The sequence below is a fragment of the Eschrichtius robustus genome, chromosome 3 (genome assembly GCF_028021215.1).
Source record: "Eschrichtius robustus isolate mEscRob2 chromosome 3, mEscRob2.pri, whole genome shotgun sequence".
In the NCBI taxonomy this organism is placed as follows: Eukaryota; Metazoa; Chordata; class Mammalia; order Artiodactyla; family Eschrichtiidae; genus Eschrichtius; species Eschrichtius robustus.
Genome location: NC_090826.1, coordinates 115,660,851 through 115,679,891, shown reverse-complemented (window position 1 = coordinate 115,679,891; position 19,041 = coordinate 115,660,851). Strand labels below are relative to the sequence as shown.

The following is a 19,041-nucleotide window of genomic DNA, read 5'->3' as shown; positions in this document are numbered from 1 at the left end:
AGGTCTAGATTATGGAGAGATTAAACTGAGAGTAGACATTTAGGTATAAGCAGAGGGATAATGAGAAACTATTGAAGATTATATATAAAGTCATAAATAAAGTAATCTATAAGTGAGTGCATTCAGATGATTTATTTTGCAGCTGCAGGAAAGTGGGAGAATATGAAGGTAATAAAATTGAATGGACTAGCTTTGCAGAGTAAACAGCGTGAGAGGCTGAGAATTTTAATAGCAGCCTCATCCTGGGAATGGAGATGAAGGGATAGTTATATCTGGGAAATGTCAAGAAAGTTTTCCTATGGTATTAAAAATACTGGGGAGACTCAAAGTTGGATGCACACTTTGAATAATTTTAGATACTTCTTCATGTCTTACAAAAACTGGAAAGAGGAGGAATGAGCTAGAACTCAGAATCTGAGAACACACGCTATGATGATCAATATAATGATCATTCTAATGATTCTTCTAATTTTCAGGGGGTTTTCTTGGCACTGTCTTCTCTCTCAGATTGTCTCCTGATGATCTGCCTTCCATGGAGTGGGTCAATGAGACCTTGGTGAGAGAGTTTGTCTTCCTCGGCTTCTCATCTCTGGCTGGGCTGCAGCGGCTGCTGTTCGTTGTCTTCCTGCTCGTCTACATGTTCACCCTGGGCACCAATGCCATCATCATTTCCACCATTGTGCTGGAAAGAGCCCTCCACACCCCTATGTACTTCTTCCTTGCTGGACTCTCCTGCTCTGAGACTTGCTACACCTTCGTCATTGTACCCAAGATGCTGGTTGACCTGCTAGCACAGAAGAAGACCATCTCCTTCTTGGGCTGTTCTATCCAGATGTTTTCCTTCCTCTTCCTAGGTTGCTCGCACTCCTTCCTGCTGGCAGCCATGGGTTATGATCGCTATGTGGCCATCTGTAACCCTCTGCGGTACACAGTGCTCATGGGACATGGGATGTGTGTGGGACTTGTGGCTGTTGCCTGTCTCTGTGGTTTTACTATTGCAGAGATCATCACATCCTTGGTATTTCACCTGCCCTTTCACTCCTCCAACCAACTACACCATTTCTTCTGTGACATTTCTTCTGTTCTCAAGGTGGCATCCCACCATACCCACTTTAGTCAGTTTGTCATTATCATGCTCTGTGCATTGGTCCTGGTTATCCCCCTGTTATTGATTTTGGTATCCTATATTCACATCATCTCTGCTATACTCCAGTTTCCTTCCACATTAGGCAGGTACAAAGCTTTTCCCACCTGTGCTTCTCACCTTATTATTGTCATTGTCCATTATGGCTGTGCCTCCTTTATCTACTTAAGGCCTAAGTCCAACTACTCCTCAAGCCAGGATGCTCTCATATCAGTATCCTACACTATCCTAACTCCATTGTTCAATCCTATGATTTACAGCTTGAGAAATAAAGAGTTCAAATCAGCTCTTCAAAGAGTTGTGGGAAGAACAATTTCTCTGCCACAACATTAATCTAGATTCTGCTCTTTTCAAGTAATAAAACACAAAGTATGTGGGAAAAAATTCCCTGAGCAAAAATGATCAAGCAATTGAGAACAGTGTTCAAGAACACAGATCATTTCTCATTTGTTTCCAAATATAAAAATAAAAAATAATAGCTTCTTGCCATGATCACATAAATTATTGCCTATTGAAGTTTTTTCAATTGATGGAAAAATGATGGATGGCTAACATTACGATGTAGGAATACAATTATATGTTCAGAATTTTAGGCTCTGGCAAATACCATTACCCAATCTCAGCCAGAATGGAAACCAATCCTACAAATTATTGTACAACCCTAACTCTCCTGTCTCTATATCTCTCCCTTTTCTGTATGTTTCCTGAGTCTCAGTCTTTCAGTATAGTCAGATCACAGTTTTTAAATGAGATAACATTTGTAAAGTTATAATTTTTGGTGCATAAGTTATATCTAATTAATGCTCAAATAAGAAAATTATGCAAAAAGTTTTCCACCTCTGTGTTTCTATTACTGGGAGCTGGGGGTTTTTCTAATTTTTTTATACACTGGTACAAATCTAAATTTGGTCAGCATTCCTTAAAGATATTCACAAGGGCATAGGTTAAAGAGAAGACCTAAAATTACGCAGAGTGGTCAAGAAAGGCAGGCTAAGCTTAAACCCATTTTATTAAATAGTAACCAAATAGAAAAATCTGTGTAAAGAGCAAACAGTTTCTGTTTCATGAATCTCGGGAGTTGTCATGTGCATTTCAGGCCAGAATTTGAATTAGACATTTTACTTATCTCTCCTTCCTACAGAAAGGAGAGCAAACAAGGAGCTCCATGGAGAGAGCTGCTTCCTTGCTTTATATATTTTTTTCAAGATCAACTTGTTAATAAAGGTCTTCTGACCGAATGATTTCATTTCTTAGTCTTTTCTTCCACCAGTCTCCTCATCAGTGACTTATACACTTTCAGGGGTTGAAGGAAGAGGGAAGGAACTGGATGTTTTATTCATGGCCCTCTTTTATTGTGGAATGCTGAGCTTGTCTGCTAAGAATGTAAGCCTACTGCATTTCTTCCATTTCTCTGAAGCTTGAGACTTCCTGAGGGTGGGGCCTGAAGGTCACAGAGACCAAAACAAATTTAATTTCTTTGGCCACCAACTTCTCTTTTTCCTTGGGCCCATTGCTCAGCCCAGACTTCTAGCCTATCAAGTCATCTCATGAAAAGGAAATAAACTGATAACCCGTAATGTGAATCAGTTTAATGTGTTAATTGTTCAAATTTGCACTTATGGGCTTCTGTTTTAAAATGTCACCATATTTGAACTTTAGAGCATCCCTTGGAAGTGTATATTATAATCTACTTTTTATAGATGAGAAAACTGACACTCAGAAAATTAAAATGTCTTTCCTATTACTGAGTAGAATTAATACTGATTCCACATCACTCACTTCCTTTTTTAATACTCCTGCAATGCTCTCACATGATCCTTTGTGACGACTATGACTTTCTTAATTAATGGAGTTCAGAATGCATAAGTATTCATCTTCAACAGTAGGCTAAACCATGTGACATCTGTAGAAAAGGTATACTGATAAGTATGAGGTAAATGTCCTTTATATCATATGGTATAGTTAATCCCTATCCTGATGTAATATGGTGTTGAGGGAGGGGGAACAAGAAAAACTCCCAACTTTTGCTTTGTTCTTTTCCAAGACTTGTGGATACCATCATTTTGAGTCGGATAGCAGAACACTCACAAGTGGGTAGGATCACTGTTTGTTAGAAGGTTATGTATATTAGAATGATTCTCCTTCTGGCATTTTATTCTTGCTCTTTTTATTTTTTCATGTGACCAAAGAATTAATTTGGCTTTGGGCCTGTGCTCATGGGTTAAAACTAGACATCTTGCTCTCCTTCCTCTTTTCACACACATGCATGCACACACACACACACACACACACACACACACACACAAACACACACACACCCTTGGTTAATTTTAGCTCCCCTCTTTAGTCATATGTAACTTGCAGGAAAGAGATAAGATCTTTGGATTTGGGGCTGGCTTTAGCGAGAAAACAAAGCCCCTTCAGCCTTCAAACTAGGCCATGTATTCCAGCTGAACTTACGGAGAGATCTGCACTTAAGTTTCAGGCATAAATTCAACCAATAATAATAAATCGGTATGTTTTTATTTCCCATTCATCATTGTCTCATATATACATACGTACATATATATATACATACATATATATATATATATGTGTGTGTGTATATATATATATATATATATATATATATATATATATATATACACATACATCTTTTGAGTACACTGTAGGAAAGCTTAAACCAAGGCAGAATTAGGGAATTTCTGTGATCTTGGCCGTGATATAATATAGTTGCGCCGAAATTGGATTTGTAGCCTATCAGGCTGGCCTTGATATTAGGACTGATTTTCTAAGACACTCTTTATCATTGAAGAGATGAACCAATTATGATTCAAGAAAATGTAATTTTCAAGATCTCAACCTAAGTTATATATAAAGTGGAGAATGGTGAATTACAGCTGAGAGACAACAGTTAAATAACTACACAGAGACATTTACATTGAGAAAGATGAATAAGTTTGTGCTTAGCAAACACAAAGATTCTCCTGCCTCAAGTATATATATTCCATATAAGTCAGTGAAAGATTATAAAAAACACATAGATTTTTGTTTTCCTAATCAGTGATATAAAACAAACATTCACAAAGATTAAGAGTTGATAGGTTGATTGGGTAGATACATTCAGAGAAAAAAATTCAATGCATTATTTTTTCTAAATTCCTTACTGTCTTTTTACCTTTCCTGGTGATTTTAATAAGCTACTAATAGTTTCACACATTTTCAGAAAACCAGCCATTATAAAATAAAAGATTAATTCTACTTGTGCTAGCTTAGTTCTGCTAGCACAAGTTTCTCCTAGACATCTTTCATTTGAGAAAACAATTCCTCAGAAAAACACACATGCACACTTCTATATGTGTAGAGCCATCCTCTTTCTACGATCTTTGTAATTAAAATGTGACTGTGGCACAAGTGTACTTGTCTCAATAAGGCATTGAGCCCAGTGACCAGAAATACAGTCCATATATAACTCATAGGAAGAAGGTGATCAGTTCATTGCAAAAATAAGACTCTAAAAATCTCCAACTTCTAGCAAAATATCCCTTGTCCTTTCTGCACTGACTCAACTTTCATGAATTAATTGAAACTCATTCAATGCTCATGAAGTAACTTCTTATACTTCCCCCCGCCAAAAAAATAAACCTTCCATACTTCCTGAGATGATTTTCCAACCATTTCACTTCATCTCGCACTTTTTCCTATGGAAAATCTTTTGGAACTTAATTTCAGTTTTTGCATATTCACTCCTTATGTCCCAGCCAAGAAAGTTGCTCATCTCCCTTGATGAATCTTTATTAGCAAGATGGAAGGAACTTGTATCAAAAAATAAATTAAAAAAAAAAACCATAATGAAGTAATCATTCCAGGGGACTTGATAACACAGCTGCAGAGCAGATGTTGTATCTATCTGGGCTTGGTAAGAGACCAAAAGAGACATCATTGGTAACAATCAGTGGTTCAACAGCTCAGAAGGAATTTGTAGAAGTGAACTCTACAGAGAGTGATCCAGGGTAGTAGAAAGATGTACTAGAAACCCTATATGTGCCTATAGGACTCTGAAAAGTTTAAGAGTAAATACCTAAACAGCCTACAAATGAAGATATCAAGAGGAAAGTGTTAGGTCTGGGATATATGAGTTCCTTTGGAACCTCAACATAACTGTGTGAAAAGATCAAAGGAAGGTGTTTGCAAAAATGGGAAATTTTACTTATTTTCCTTGGAAAACATTTAGAAATATATTTAACAATTTCTAGTCAAAACCTATTAAAATGAAGCTGTAAAGAAACTGTTCCGAGGGATACAGAATAAAACGAATAATCATAGGGATACTTTCTACAAGGACAGGATGTCTCAATTTTGTAGCGATATTAATTGTCCTTATTTCATCTTTAAATTCAAATCAATTCCACTCAAATATCCACTGCTTGATAATATGATAAATATTCTCAAATTTCAAATAAAATACTAATCATGAATCCCCCAAACCCCCTTTATATACATATATAGAGGAATATATTTCTGTATGTGTGTCTTTGTGTGTATTCAATTTCTTTAAAATTTTTGAGATAAGCTAAGTCAGGACTTTCAGCCCACTACTACATTTGTAAACACTGAATATAGCAGAGATTACATAAAATTTTATTATCACACTGCAGGTACATGACAGAGAATCCACTCTCTTACCCATTTCCTAGAGCTCATTTGAATTTTCACTCCATGGGTATGTCCAGTGCCACTGTCCCTGCTGCTTCCTGCTATGACTAAGGCACTAGCATTGCCCCAACAATGGTGAAAACTATTTCCCATACCTTGTCACACACACCCCTGGACACCATGACCCTCTCCCCGTGTAGTGACATAGAAGTCAATCCTGTGGATAACCTCATAAATCAACCAGCACTATTGCCTCTCCCTCACTTCCCACACTGCCTGGGGCCATCCAAAGGAAAAATTTGCAAGGAAGGAGGGCACATTTTATGTCATGACATTACTCTGTGACCTAGAAAATTACTAAGAGTAAATTACTTTCTTACTTTGGGCCCCAGACTACTCATCTGTAAAATAAGGAGATTGGTGCCTTCTCCTATATTGGTCTATGTCTTCATTTAAATGAGATAAAGATGAGACTATTTTGTACAGTATTAAGTATAGTAGAAAGACAAACAGTCAAGTATCATAATTATTTGGTAGTAATTGATCTTCCTAGGTCACTAAACTGCTCCTAAAATCTCTGTTCCTATTAGTCTCTCCACTACTAAATTGACCATGCTTATGGATCTCAACCTAAGAAAATATCAGATCAAATTCCTCTCTTCCTCAAAACTTCAAAAGTTCACAATTTACAACCAACAAAAGTAAGGATTTAGGGATGGCCATAAGGTCCTCCATGAGCTGTTCTCAAATCTCTCTCTTCTCACATCTGCCTCTCCAGCCATCTCATTCTACTCAGAGTTCCTAAATATGCAAAACATATTTATACCACATGTTCTGTATTAGTTTGCTAAGGCTGCCATAACAAAGTACCATAGACCTGGCTAGTTAAACAACAGAAATTTATTTTTTCACAGTCTGAAAGCTAGAAATCTAATTCAAAATGTCAGCAGGGCTGGTTTCTTCTGTGGCCTTTCTCCTTGACTTGTTTTTGGCTGTCTTCTGCTTATGTCTTCATATCATCTTGTCTCTATAATTCTGTGTTCAAATTTCCTCCTTTAAAGAAAAATTTCCTCTTCTTATAGAGGTGTCAGTCATCTCTAATGACCATTCTAATGAATTAATTTTAACTTCATTGGCTCTTTAAAAACCCTATTCTCAAATACAGTCACATTCTGAGGTACCAGTGGTTAAGACTTCAACATATGAATTTTAGAGGGACACAATTCAACCCGTAACACAATTCTTCATTTTAAAATACCACCCATTTTTTTTCTTTTTTTTGATGTGTTGGTATTTATTGGAAAGAAACATGCTCCTCTCACACACCTGAGGGCAGGAAGCGAAGGCAGGTTGTCAGCAGGAGGGGGATGGGGAATCTGAGCCACCATTTCTATTAAACAAATTTTTATTATTTAGTTGCAGTGGAAAAATATCCTTTGCTCTCTGTTCCAACAGCAGGATTCTTAGTGGTTTACTTAGTATTTTTTTTTTACTTAAAATATATTGTTATTTAAAAATAAATGTAAAACTATCTAAATAACATATGATCCTCCGGATAATAAAAAGTACCAATATATAAAATAGATCCTAAAATGTCCTCTCTTCCTCAACTTTCTTATCCTTGAATTTCCACTATTTATGGTTAGACTGATTATAAATATATACACATGCACACACAAACACACATCACTTAGAGAGAGAGAGAGACATGATAGATAGATGATAGATACGTAGACAGAAAGATAGATAGATAGATATCTGATATCTATCTTTAAATTATTCTGCAACTTATTTTTCTGCAAGAGTATATTATGAACCTCTTTCAAGTCTGTATTCATGGTTGGATCTGATTTTTTTAGTTAAGAGATAATTCGCATACTACAATATTTACTATTTTAAAATGTTGATTCAATGGATTTTAGCATATTCACAGAATTGGGCAGCCATCACCACTATCTAATTCCAGAACATTTCATAAGCATGAAAAGAAACCCCATAAGAATTAGCAGTCATCTCCTCTTCCCCCAGCAATCTCTACTCTACTTTCTGTCTCTATAGATTTGCCTATCCTAAACATTTTATACAAATGGAATCATATTATATGTGGTATTTTGCATATGGTTCTTTTTACTTAGCATAAGGGTCATATATGTTGTAACATGTATCAGGGCTTCATGCCTTTTAATGGCTGAATAATATTTCATTGCATAGGTATACCAAATTTATTTATCCATTCATCAACAGTTGGCATTTGGGTAGTTCCCACTTTTTGGTTATTATGTGTGATGCTTCTATGTAGAATCATGTACAAGTTTTTGGGTAAACATATGTATTTAATTCTCTTGAGCATGCACATAGGAGTGGAATTACTAGATCATATTGTAATTCTATTTGTAACTTTTTGAGGAACTATCAAATTGTTGTCCACAGCAGCTGCACTAATTTACATTCCCACCAGAAATATATGAGTCCCAATTTCTCTATTTCCTTGTCAACACATGGTATTTTCTGCATTATTATTATTAGTAGTAGTAGTAGTAATAGTATTGCCATCCTAGTAAATGTGAAGTTGTATGTCATGGTTTTGATTAGTATTTCTCCAGCGACTAATACTGTTGACTATTTTTTCCTGTGCTTATTAGAGATTTGCATGTATTCTTTAGAGACTATTTAAATCATTTACCCATTTTTAAAACTGTGTTTTCTTTCTTACACTGATAACAACATACCTTTGATTGCATAAAAACCTCCATTCTTTTACTCCCTCTCTTTTAAGTTTTTAACATCAAAATTAACCCTTTTTATATTTTGCATTCATGAAGAAATTATAGTAGTTATACTCATTCTAATTTTAACTTTATACTACAGTTGAATAGTTAACACAATATCATATTACAAAATTCAAAATTTCTAAATCTGACTAGATATTTACTTTTTCCAGTGTGTTGTATATTTTCATATTACTAATCATCACCCTTTCATTTCAGCTTAAAGAACTCCTTTCAGCATTTCAACATTGTTTTGTGAGGCAGGTCTAGTGGTGATTGATGTACTCCCCCAGCTTTTGTTTATTTGGAAAAATCTTTATTTCTCCTTTGTTTCTGAAGAATAACTTTGCCAGATAGAGTACTCTTGGCTGGCTTTTTTTCTTAATTCAGCACTTTGAATATATCATTTTGCTCTCTCCTGGCCTGTAAATTTTCTGCTGAGGAATCTGCTGATAGCCTAATGAGGGTTACTTTGTAGATTGCAATCTTTATTTTTTTGCGGCTTTTAGTATTCTCTCTTTGTTTTTGATTTTTGAAAGTTTATTATAATGTGTCTTGGAGAAGACCATTCTGAATTGAAATAATGGGGTAACATATTAGCTTCATGAATTTGGGTGTCCAAGTCTCTCCCAAGGTTTGAGAAGGTCTCAACTATTATTTCTCCAGATGAACTTTCTGTCCTCTTCCCCTGTCTTCTTTTCCTAGAAATCCGATGATTCTGAGATTTGTTCTTTTGATGATGTCCATTAGATCCCATAGGCTTTCTTGGCTATTTTCATACTTTTTCCTTTGTTCTCTGAGTTATTTCAAAGTTCCTATTCTCTAACTCACTGAGTCCATCTTCTCTTTGGTCTACTCTGCTGTTGATGTTCTTTACTGCATTTTAATTTCATTCATTAAATTCCTAAGCACCAGAATTTCTGTACGACTCTCTTTTTTTAATGACATATCTCTTTGTTAAATTTCTCATTTCGTTTCTGTATTGTTCTCTTGATTTTGTTGAGTTGTCTTTTTGTGTTTTAGCTCATTAAGTTTCTTCAAAAAAGTTACTTTGAATTATTTATTGGGCAAATCACATATCTTTGTGTCTTTGGGTTCACTTACTAGAGGATTATTGTGATCTTTTGATCATGTCATGTTTCCTTGGTTCATTGTCTATCTTGGAGATTTACATTGCTACTTTCGCATTTTAAGTAGCTGTCACCTTCCCCATTCCTTACTAGCCATCTTCAGGTGGAAGATACTTTTTGTTGGTCCTACTTATACCCTGGGCTTTCCTGACTTTGCATGGATACACCTGATCCATGCTCCCTTTTGTAGCAGAATTCTTCTTTTAACAGTTTTATTGAGATATAATTCATGTACCATATATGCCAACCATGTAAAGAGTCCAATTAAATGGCTTTTAGTATATTCACATAGTTATACACCCATCACTACAATCAATTGTAGAACATTTTATTAGCCTGAGAAGTTAATCCACACCTGTAGCCCACATGCCCAATCTTCCCACCCTACTTTCATTCCTAAGCAATTACTAACCTACTTTCTGTCTGTATAGATTTGCCTTTTCTGGACATGTCATATAAATGGAATCATATATGATGTGGTCCTACATGACTGGCTTTTTTCACTTAGTATGCTTTCAAGATTCATCTAATATTACAGCTTGTATCAATACTTCATTTCTTTTTATGTAGCAGAATTCTTAAGTTTGTATCTCTTCTCTTGATCTTACAACACGTCAGATCAGATATTGGAAACTTCTCTTTTATTTTCCTGAAGGTGGTGCAGTAGCTCAACTTTGTGCTTTCTCCGTTGTTCATAGACGTTCTTCTGTTTTCTGTTTGCCCTCCCTGTCTACCTTAGCTTACTCTCACAGACACTTCAGGAACATTCACAAGGAGCTGGCTGAAGAGTTGGGGGAGATTTGGGCTTTGCACTTGGGGTATTGGGGGTGCCTATGAGCCAGTTGTGGGGATTCTCAAGTGAGGTTTTCCCAGCAGCTTGTGGATGGACTTGCTGCTACAGTCTTGAACACAGTCAACAGAAACCACATCCCTTAAATGCTCTCCCGTATTTTTATCTGCCTTTCCTGATCTCCTCTCCCTACCCAGTCATGAAAGTCTTGCCTGTAGCTGGGTGCTCTGGGACAGAAAGAGTTTTCTCCAGCAGCATCCCACACAGCTGGGGAACCTGGGCACTCAGTCATTTCTCTCCCTTTTCCCTCAAGAGAGGTTGTTGTCAGCTAGTTCAGTCCCAAGCTGTGCAACCTTGGGGGACGGGTGGCACTGACAAATTTCTTCTTACACTGTCCAATGCACCTGTTTTGTGTTTGTTTTTTTTTTGTATTTTCTGTTTTTTTTTTTTTTTTTTTTTTTGGCTCCAACAGAGTGCTGACATCTCTCCTCTGTAAACCAGGACTTCTACAAAGGCTCTTTTACCCTTGGGTGTATGTCCAAGTCAACACTTTGCAGGTGCTCCCCTACTGTAATGAAGAGGGGCTGAAGCCAGTTCACAGATACCTGCCATTTCCATAATGCATAAAAAGGTTTATCTACCTGTTATCCAATGCACAGGTGGGAAAAACTCCTCCTGGATCCTTTGGTGTATGATACTGGATCCCCCAACTCCCTGAGAGGTACTTTTGTTCATGGATGGATACTGGACTTTAACTCATAAAAGGTGACAAAAAGGAGGGACAATTTATGTCTCTATAATGTTCTTCCTCACTTCTTTCATGTATTTGCTTGAATGACCCCTTCTTAAAGAGGTCTTCTTGGACACTCTATTTAAAATCATCACCCCCAACACCTCTGCTCTTTACCTTGCTCCACTTTTTTCCCATAGCACACATAATCTTCTAACATATAATTTACTAATATATCCTGCTTATTGTTTAGGTTTTATGTCTCTGCAGTAGAATAGAAGATCCATGAAGGCAGGATTTTTTATTTTTGTTTACTAATGTATCCTGTAACTAAAATAGTGCCTAACACTTAGTAACTGTTCAGTAAATAGTAATTTATTGTTTTAAACATGGATAGTTTTGGAATTATAGAAAGAAAAAGATGTTTCTGTGTATGCAAACAAATGTGTACTTTCTTGAAAGCCTAACTTTATTTTTTAATTGATTTTTATTGGAGTATAGTTGATTTACAATGTTGTGTTAGTTTCTGCTGTACAGCAAAGTGAATCAGTTATACATATATGTATGATATTTGTCTTTCTGTGTCTGACATACTTCACTCAGTATGACAATCTCTAGATCCATCCATATTGCTGCAAATGGCATTATTTTGTTCTTTTTCATGGCTGAGTAATATTCCATTGTATATATGTATCATATCTTCTTTATCCATTCATCTAATGATGTCAGAGTTGCAAAGTTCAGACTTGTTATAGTCTTTCTCCTTTACTAAAATAACCTTGAAGAAAGCCTTCCTTGCCTGTTTAACATAGTCTGGCACTATTTTTGCTTTGACATAGGGAATAGGCAATAAACACACTTGTCTCCAAAGAATAACAATATCACTCTCTTCTAAGTCTGTTCACTATAGAAACACTAAGAAAAAGATAAGAGTTAAATTAAAAAGTCATTCAGTGGGCCCACACATGAAGAGGATAATAGAAAATTAGACCTACAAAGTAGGATACACAAAAAATTTTAAAAAGCACTTTAGCATCAGGCTGCTGTAGAAAATATTCCAAGCACTAGTGCTGGACACAAAACTCAGCCACTTTTTATGAAAGTTGATCAAGGCATTAAGTGTAGAGTCTGTTTCTGGAGCTTTCTATTTAACTGCTACAACTTCCTGCAGTATAGAATTTAATTTCCTAATGTCTACATACTCTATATTCAGAAAGTTTAAATTTTAGATTGCACCTCTTAATTTTTTTAATGCATGTGACATAATAAAACAGCACTAGTCTAGTTAATTGTATGTGCTGTCCTAAACAGAATAGAATCTCTTTTTACCCCATGGTGAGTTTTTCTGAAATTCAGCATTGAAGGGACATTTACATCCAGGAAGAAAATCTAGTGAGTAGATGCAAAATGCCAATTAATGTATCTTGTCATTATTTTCAAATTATAAAACATAAAATCTGTGACAGATGATATAAATAATTTCTCAAACAGGTAAAAAGGAACATTATAACAAAATGCCAAAAGTAGAAAAGAAAAGATTAAATGGTAAAAATAGAGTGAAGCGATTTAGATAAGATTGGCCATGAGCAAGGACTATCATGAATTGGGTCTATGAATGGGTTTAGATATTCTGTAAACTCCTTAAATTGTAAGCAAGTCTTCTCCCACTCATGTTCATGAGGATAATTTCATGTTTGGATATTACTTTCAAAATACTGTCTGTTGTAATATGTGGACTAGAGTGATTAAGGTGATTAACTATGGTCATAACACTGGTCAGGCCAACTATTTGACTATTTTTACAAACAATAACATTCCAAACTCAATATTTACCAATAAACCTCATAATAACATCTTATTCTAGAGGAAAAGCAGACATTAGTGTCACATAAGTGACACTAATATGAGATTTTCTATATTGCAATTGAGGTACAAAAGCTGAGAGATGAAAATGCACCAACTACTCTCAAAAAATAAAAATGTTCAGTTAAAAAGATGTGGAAATACATTCTTATAGTAGAAGAGCTATGTTTATTACAGAATCCGAAATATAATATTTCAATTAAATAATTTTAGGGATCATTTCTTCCCCAACACTTTTCTAATAGCAACTTGGACATCCTTGTTTCTGAGACTGTATACCATGGGGTTTAATAATGGAGTGACAATAGTATATGTTACCATTACCAGCCTGTCCTTTTTTGACACATAGTTTGCTGTTGGTCTCAGGTAGATGTAGGAAGCACAACCACAGTGAATAATAACAACAGTGAGGTGAGAGGCACAGGTGGAAAAGGCTTTCTGTCTGCCTTCAGCAGAGGGACTCTTCAGGATAGTCCTCAGAATGCAGATATAAGAAACACAGATGAATAAAAATGGGACCACAAGTACAAGAACCCCACAGATGAATATGACAAACTCATGAACATCTGTATTTGTGCAAGCCAGATGAATGACTGGTGACATGTCACAGAAATAATGGTTGACTTTGTTGGCACTACAGAAAGGAAGGCTGAAAACTAAATACACTACTGTTAGTGAGGCCCAGAACCCACCAATCCCACAAGTGGCTCCCAATTTTCCACACACCTGCCAACTCATAAGGATAGGGTAATGCAGAGGTTGACAAATGGCAGCATAATGACCATAGCTCATCACTCCCAGTAGCAGGCAGTTGGTAATAGCAAAACCAAGGAAGAAGAACATTTGGATGGCACAACAGGTGAAGGAGATTGTCCTGGCCACAGAAAGGAGATTGATGAACATCTTGGGTAAGACGACAAAGGTGTAGAAGGTCTCTAATGTTGATAGAGTGCTGAGGAAGAAGTACATTGGTGTGTGGAGGCTTTTATCCAGGAGGATGACACTAACAATAGTGACATTGTCACTGAGAATGACTAGGTATAGAAAAAGGAAAACCACAAAGAGGACAAACTGAATTTCACCAAGGCTTGAAAAACCCAGCAACAGGTCACTCAGTGACAATGGTGAGGTTTTCTGCCAAGACCTGAAAAGAGAAGTAAATGAATTCAGGTACACGGATATAGGAATCTAGGGTATGCAGGCTCGTATGCCTTTCTTGAGGTGTTGGAAAGATCTTGCCTTTACCAGTTTCTAGCAGCTCCTGGTTCATGGTCCCCCTCCGCCTTCTTCAAAGCCAGGAAAGTTGTATATCTTTCCCCAACTCTGATTCTGTCTTCCACTTTTAAGAACACTGTGATTACATGGTCACACCCAAATAATATAAAATAATCTCTCTACCTGAAGGGCACAGGGTTAGCAAACTTAATTTTATCTCCAGCCTTAATTCCCCTTTTTCATGTAACCTAACCAATTTACATATTTCTGGGATTGATACATGGTCATCTTTGGAAGGACATTATTCTGCCTTCTACAAGTAGGAACACACATGCAAAAATGAACCAAAGAAAATAATTCCTTATTTAATGGAATAAAAAACTAGGATCAAACTTAACAAATGAGGTGCAAGACATATTCACAGAAAACCACCAAACGTTGTTGAGAGAAATTAAAGAAAATCTAAATAAACAAAGAGACCTCCATGTTCATGTGTTGTAAGACTCAACATTATTACGAGGCAATTATGAGCAAACTGATCTATATATTCATCATAAACTTTTTTTGTAAAAATTGACAAAGTGATCACAAAATGACTATGAAAAGGAACTAGAGTAGCCAAAATAATTGTGAAAAAGGAGGGCAAAGATGGAGGATTTATACTTTCTGATTGCAAAACTTACCTTAATGATGCAGTAATCAAGAAAGTATGGCACTGGCATATAATTATACATATAGACAATGGTTAGAATTTAGAGTCCAGAAATATACACTTCAAAAGGTACAATTGTGAAAATGAAGAGAACACCACACAGAGAAAAATATATTTGCAAAATATATATCTGATAAGGGATTTGTATCCAGAATATACATATAACTCTTACAATTAAAATAAAAGAAGCATGCAGTTTAAAAATGGGCAAACTCTTTCAACAGACATTTCATCAAAGGATAAAGTCCTTTGGATAGGGTAATGCAGAGGTTGACAAATGGCTAATAGGTATATGAAAATATGTTCAGCATCACTTGTGGTTAGAAGAATGCAAATTAAAACCACAATTAAATGACTGTTCACATGCACTAGAATGACTATAACTAAAATGATAGACACTGAAACGTGCTGGTGAGGATGCAGAGAGACTGAAACCTTCACATTTTGCTGATGAAAATGTAAAATTATGCAGTCACTTTTGAAAACAGATCCACAGTTTGTTTTAATGGTAAATATAAACTTACCTAATGACACAGCAATTTTATTCTAGGAATATACCAGAGAGAAGTGAATACTATCCACATAAATATTTTTATGTGACTGTTCTTAGTAGCATTATTCATAATAGCCAAAAGAAGAAAGCTATCCAATTGTCTATCAATTTATGAATAAATAAATTTATGGACAAACAAAATCTGATATACCCATAAAATTAAATACTATTCAGCAATAAAAGAAATGAACTATAGTACAAACCACAACATAAATATCTTCAAAAACATTATGCTAAATGGTAGTAACCAAGTGCAAAGGACTACACATTGGAAATTCCATTTATATGAAATGTCTAGGAAAGGAATATATATATATATATATATATATATATATATATATATATATATATATATATATATATATATATATATATATATATATATATCAGCAGAAAAAATATTAGTTATAACCTTGGGATGGGGACAGAATGGAATTTAGCTGCAAACAGGTAAGATGTATCTTTTGGGGATGATGAAAATGTCCTAAAACTTGATTGTGGTAATGATCACACAACTCTATCAAATAAAAGATTTGATACAAATTTGTACAAATAAAACGTGTGAATTTCATGGTATATTAAGCTATTTTTAAAAGGTTATCTTGAAGGAAATTCAGATATATTTATGATTTAATTTTTCATATATGTATCTATTTTAATTACTAAATGGAGACCTTTGGAACTTCAGGATCCATTTAATTTTCATTATTTGAGTCCTTCTCTGGGATGCTTCAGTGTTTCTGGAATACATCACAGATCTTCAAAAAATTCTTTTAAATAATTTTAAATATAAATTATGTACATTTCTAGTCTGACAACTTAGGATTTACCATGGTAGTAATGCTCAATTCTATCTCCAAACTCCAATTAATATAGCAATAAGTATATGCAAAAAAGCAGAAAAGAAGATAATATACCTGAACAGAAGATTGAGAAAGAGGTTCTACTGAATGCAGTATAGAGGGATTGAGTTAATTGTGAATTATGACAATTTATTTCACATGCCCCCCCCCGCCACTGAACAACCACAACATAGACATTCAAGAAAAAGAAGAAAACAGTCTTCAGCTGATTCAAACCAGTGATACCAAAAGACTCACTATCTGTATTTATACACAAGATAACTATAATCTTAAGTAACCAGAGTTAATCCTACACCTTTCATTTTCTTTTCCTTACCCATCCTCATCTCTATTTATAGATTCATGTGGTGTCTACCATACTTAAATCAAAACATGTTCAGTTGCAGGGTAATTGAATTGTGATACATAAACTGCCTTTAGAAAAAAATATTGTATATGGGTCAGGGAGGCATGAAAAGCATTGTAAATTGGAGTCAGGATTTCCAACAGTCTCTTCTGTGGTAAAAAAGCAAAGAAACATAGAATAGTTTTGACTTTCTAGTCTAGCAAGGATAAACATAAAAACCTGATAACTGGGAAGACAAGAATGTATTTATTCATGTAGAATCCCATTAAGTAAAATTATCTTAGATCAAAATTATTCTTTATACTCAACACTTAACCTCCCCTCAAAGTCTAACAAGTAGAAATGAAAATATTTTAGAGTTTTTTTATTCAATGTGTTAACAAATATTGGTCTCAGATAAATCTGTGCTTGATCACGGATTAGGAAAAAGAATAAATCCCGAAGCAACATGGTATAAAACATGATGGCATAGATGATTCTTCCTGTGGTGGTGCAGGTATGAGGAGGTGGCTCACGAGGGTGAAGCGTTTAGGTGCATGGCCTCCCAACTCTCGTTGGGTGACATAACACAGACCTTGGAGCCAGATTTGCTGGGTTTGTAAGCCAGCCCCAACTTTTAAGCGCTTTATGGCTTTGGGCAACTCAGGTAGCATGAATCTCATCAGCACAGAGAAAAAGCTTCACTGAAAACTCACTGCAGAGTGGCGAGGGAAGCCAGATTCCATAATGGCAACAGCATGGTTCATGGCAAGAATCAAGGCTTGCAGGCCACACCAGGCAGTCTCTTCTTCCTGCAGCTTGTAGAGCCTCAGACTTAAGCGCTGTTTCAAGCACACAACCTTGAGAGAGTAAGGTGTTTGTGAGACGATCTCTACCAAATCCATGACTGAAAACAGTGAAGATCTCTATATAAACATTTAAGATTCTGGCAGCACATGCAGAGACCTAATCTTTTAGCCATCGGCTGCTGGAGACAGCCTCACAGACAAAGTACTACCAAGTCAGCCTGTTCTACCCGAACAATTATTGCAGACCCTCATAATCTGACTTCATAATGGAGACTGCCACATTCATTGCCATGTGGCTGACAGGGCCTTGGTGCTCCAGTCGGGTGGCAGGCCTGAGGCTGTAAGGGGGGAGAGCCGAGTATAGTACATTGGACCACCAAAGACCTCCTGGCCCCACATAATATCAATCAGTGAGAGCTCTCCCAGAGATATCTGTCTCAACGCTAAGACCCAGCTCTACCCAATGACCAGCAAGCTCTAGTGCTGCACACCCCATGCCAAACAACTAGCAAAACAGGAACACAGGCCCATCCATTAGCAGAGAGGCTGCCTAAAATCATACTAAGTCCACAGACACCCCAAAACACACCACCAGACTCGGCCCTAGCCACCAGAAAGAAAAGATCCAGCCTCATCGACCAGAACACAGGCACCAGTCCCCTCCACCAGGAAGCCTACACAACCCACTGAAACAATCTTACCCACTGGGGGCAGACACCAAAAACAACAGGAACTACGAACTTGTACCCTGCAAAAAGGAGACCCCCAAACACAGTAAGTTGAGCAAAATGAGAAGACAGAGAAATACACAGCAAATGAATGAGCAAGGTGAAAACACACCAGACCAAACAAATGAAGAGGAAATAGGCAGACTACCTGAAAAATAATTCAGAGTAATGATAGTAAATATTATCCAAAATTTTGGAAATAGAATGGAGAAAATATAAGAAATGTTTAACAAAGACCTAGAAGAACTAAAGAGCAAACAGGCAATGATGAACAACACAATAAATGAAATTTAAAATTCCCTAGAAGGAATCAATAGCAGAATAACTGAGGCAGAAGAATGGATAAGTGACTTGGAAGATAAAATAGTGGAAATAACTACCACAGAGCAGAATAAAGAAGAAAGAATGGGTTTCAGAGAGCTTCCAGGTTGGTGAAGCAGAATGCCTCTACATGCCACCATGCTGGGCTCCAAACTCCAAGAGGACTGAAGTTTCTTTGTTCTCAACCTCACCCTATGAATCTCTTCATCTGGCTGTTGATTCCTGTGCTCTAATATCCTCGGTAATAAAGTACTCATCTGCTTTTGTGATCTCAGTTCCACCACCAGGGATTGAAACCAGGCCACAGCAGTGAAAGTGCCAGATCCTAACCACTAGACCACCAGCCGTGTGGAGGACAGGCTCTTGGTGCTCCAGCCAGGTGTCAGGGCTGCACCACTGAAGTTGGAGAGCCAAGTTCAGGACACTGGTCCACA

The 19,041-nt window shown here is 36.3% G+C and overlaps 2 protein-coding genes across 2 annotated transcripts; one reads left to right on the top strand and one right to left on the bottom strand.

Moving 5' to 3' along the window:
- The first annotated feature begins 532 nt into the window (after positions 1-532).
- Positions 533-1,477, top strand: LOC137761358 (olfactory receptor 10K2). The gene has a single exon (XM_068538273.1). It carries the CDS (start codon positions 533-535, stop codon positions 1,475-1,477), a length of 945 nt encoding a protein of 314 aa, XP_068394374.1.
- An 11,842-nt stretch (positions 1,478-13,319) lies between these two features.
- On the bottom strand, positions 13,320-17,654 carry LOC137760676 (olfactory receptor 10R2-like). Its single transcript, XM_068537597.1, is given in 4 exon segments — positions 13,320-13,376; positions 13,379-14,225; positions 14,327-14,475; positions 17,466-17,654. Coding segments are annotated over 4 exon segments (1,242 nt in total).
- Between the last annotated feature and the right edge of the window lie 1,387 nt (positions 17,655-19,041).

Excerpts from the sequence above, each read along its gene's own strand:
- LOC137761358 (XM_068538273.1), top strand. The coding sequence starts at position 533 with ATGGAGTGGGTCAATGAGACCTTGGTGAGAGAGTTTGTCTTCCTCGGC.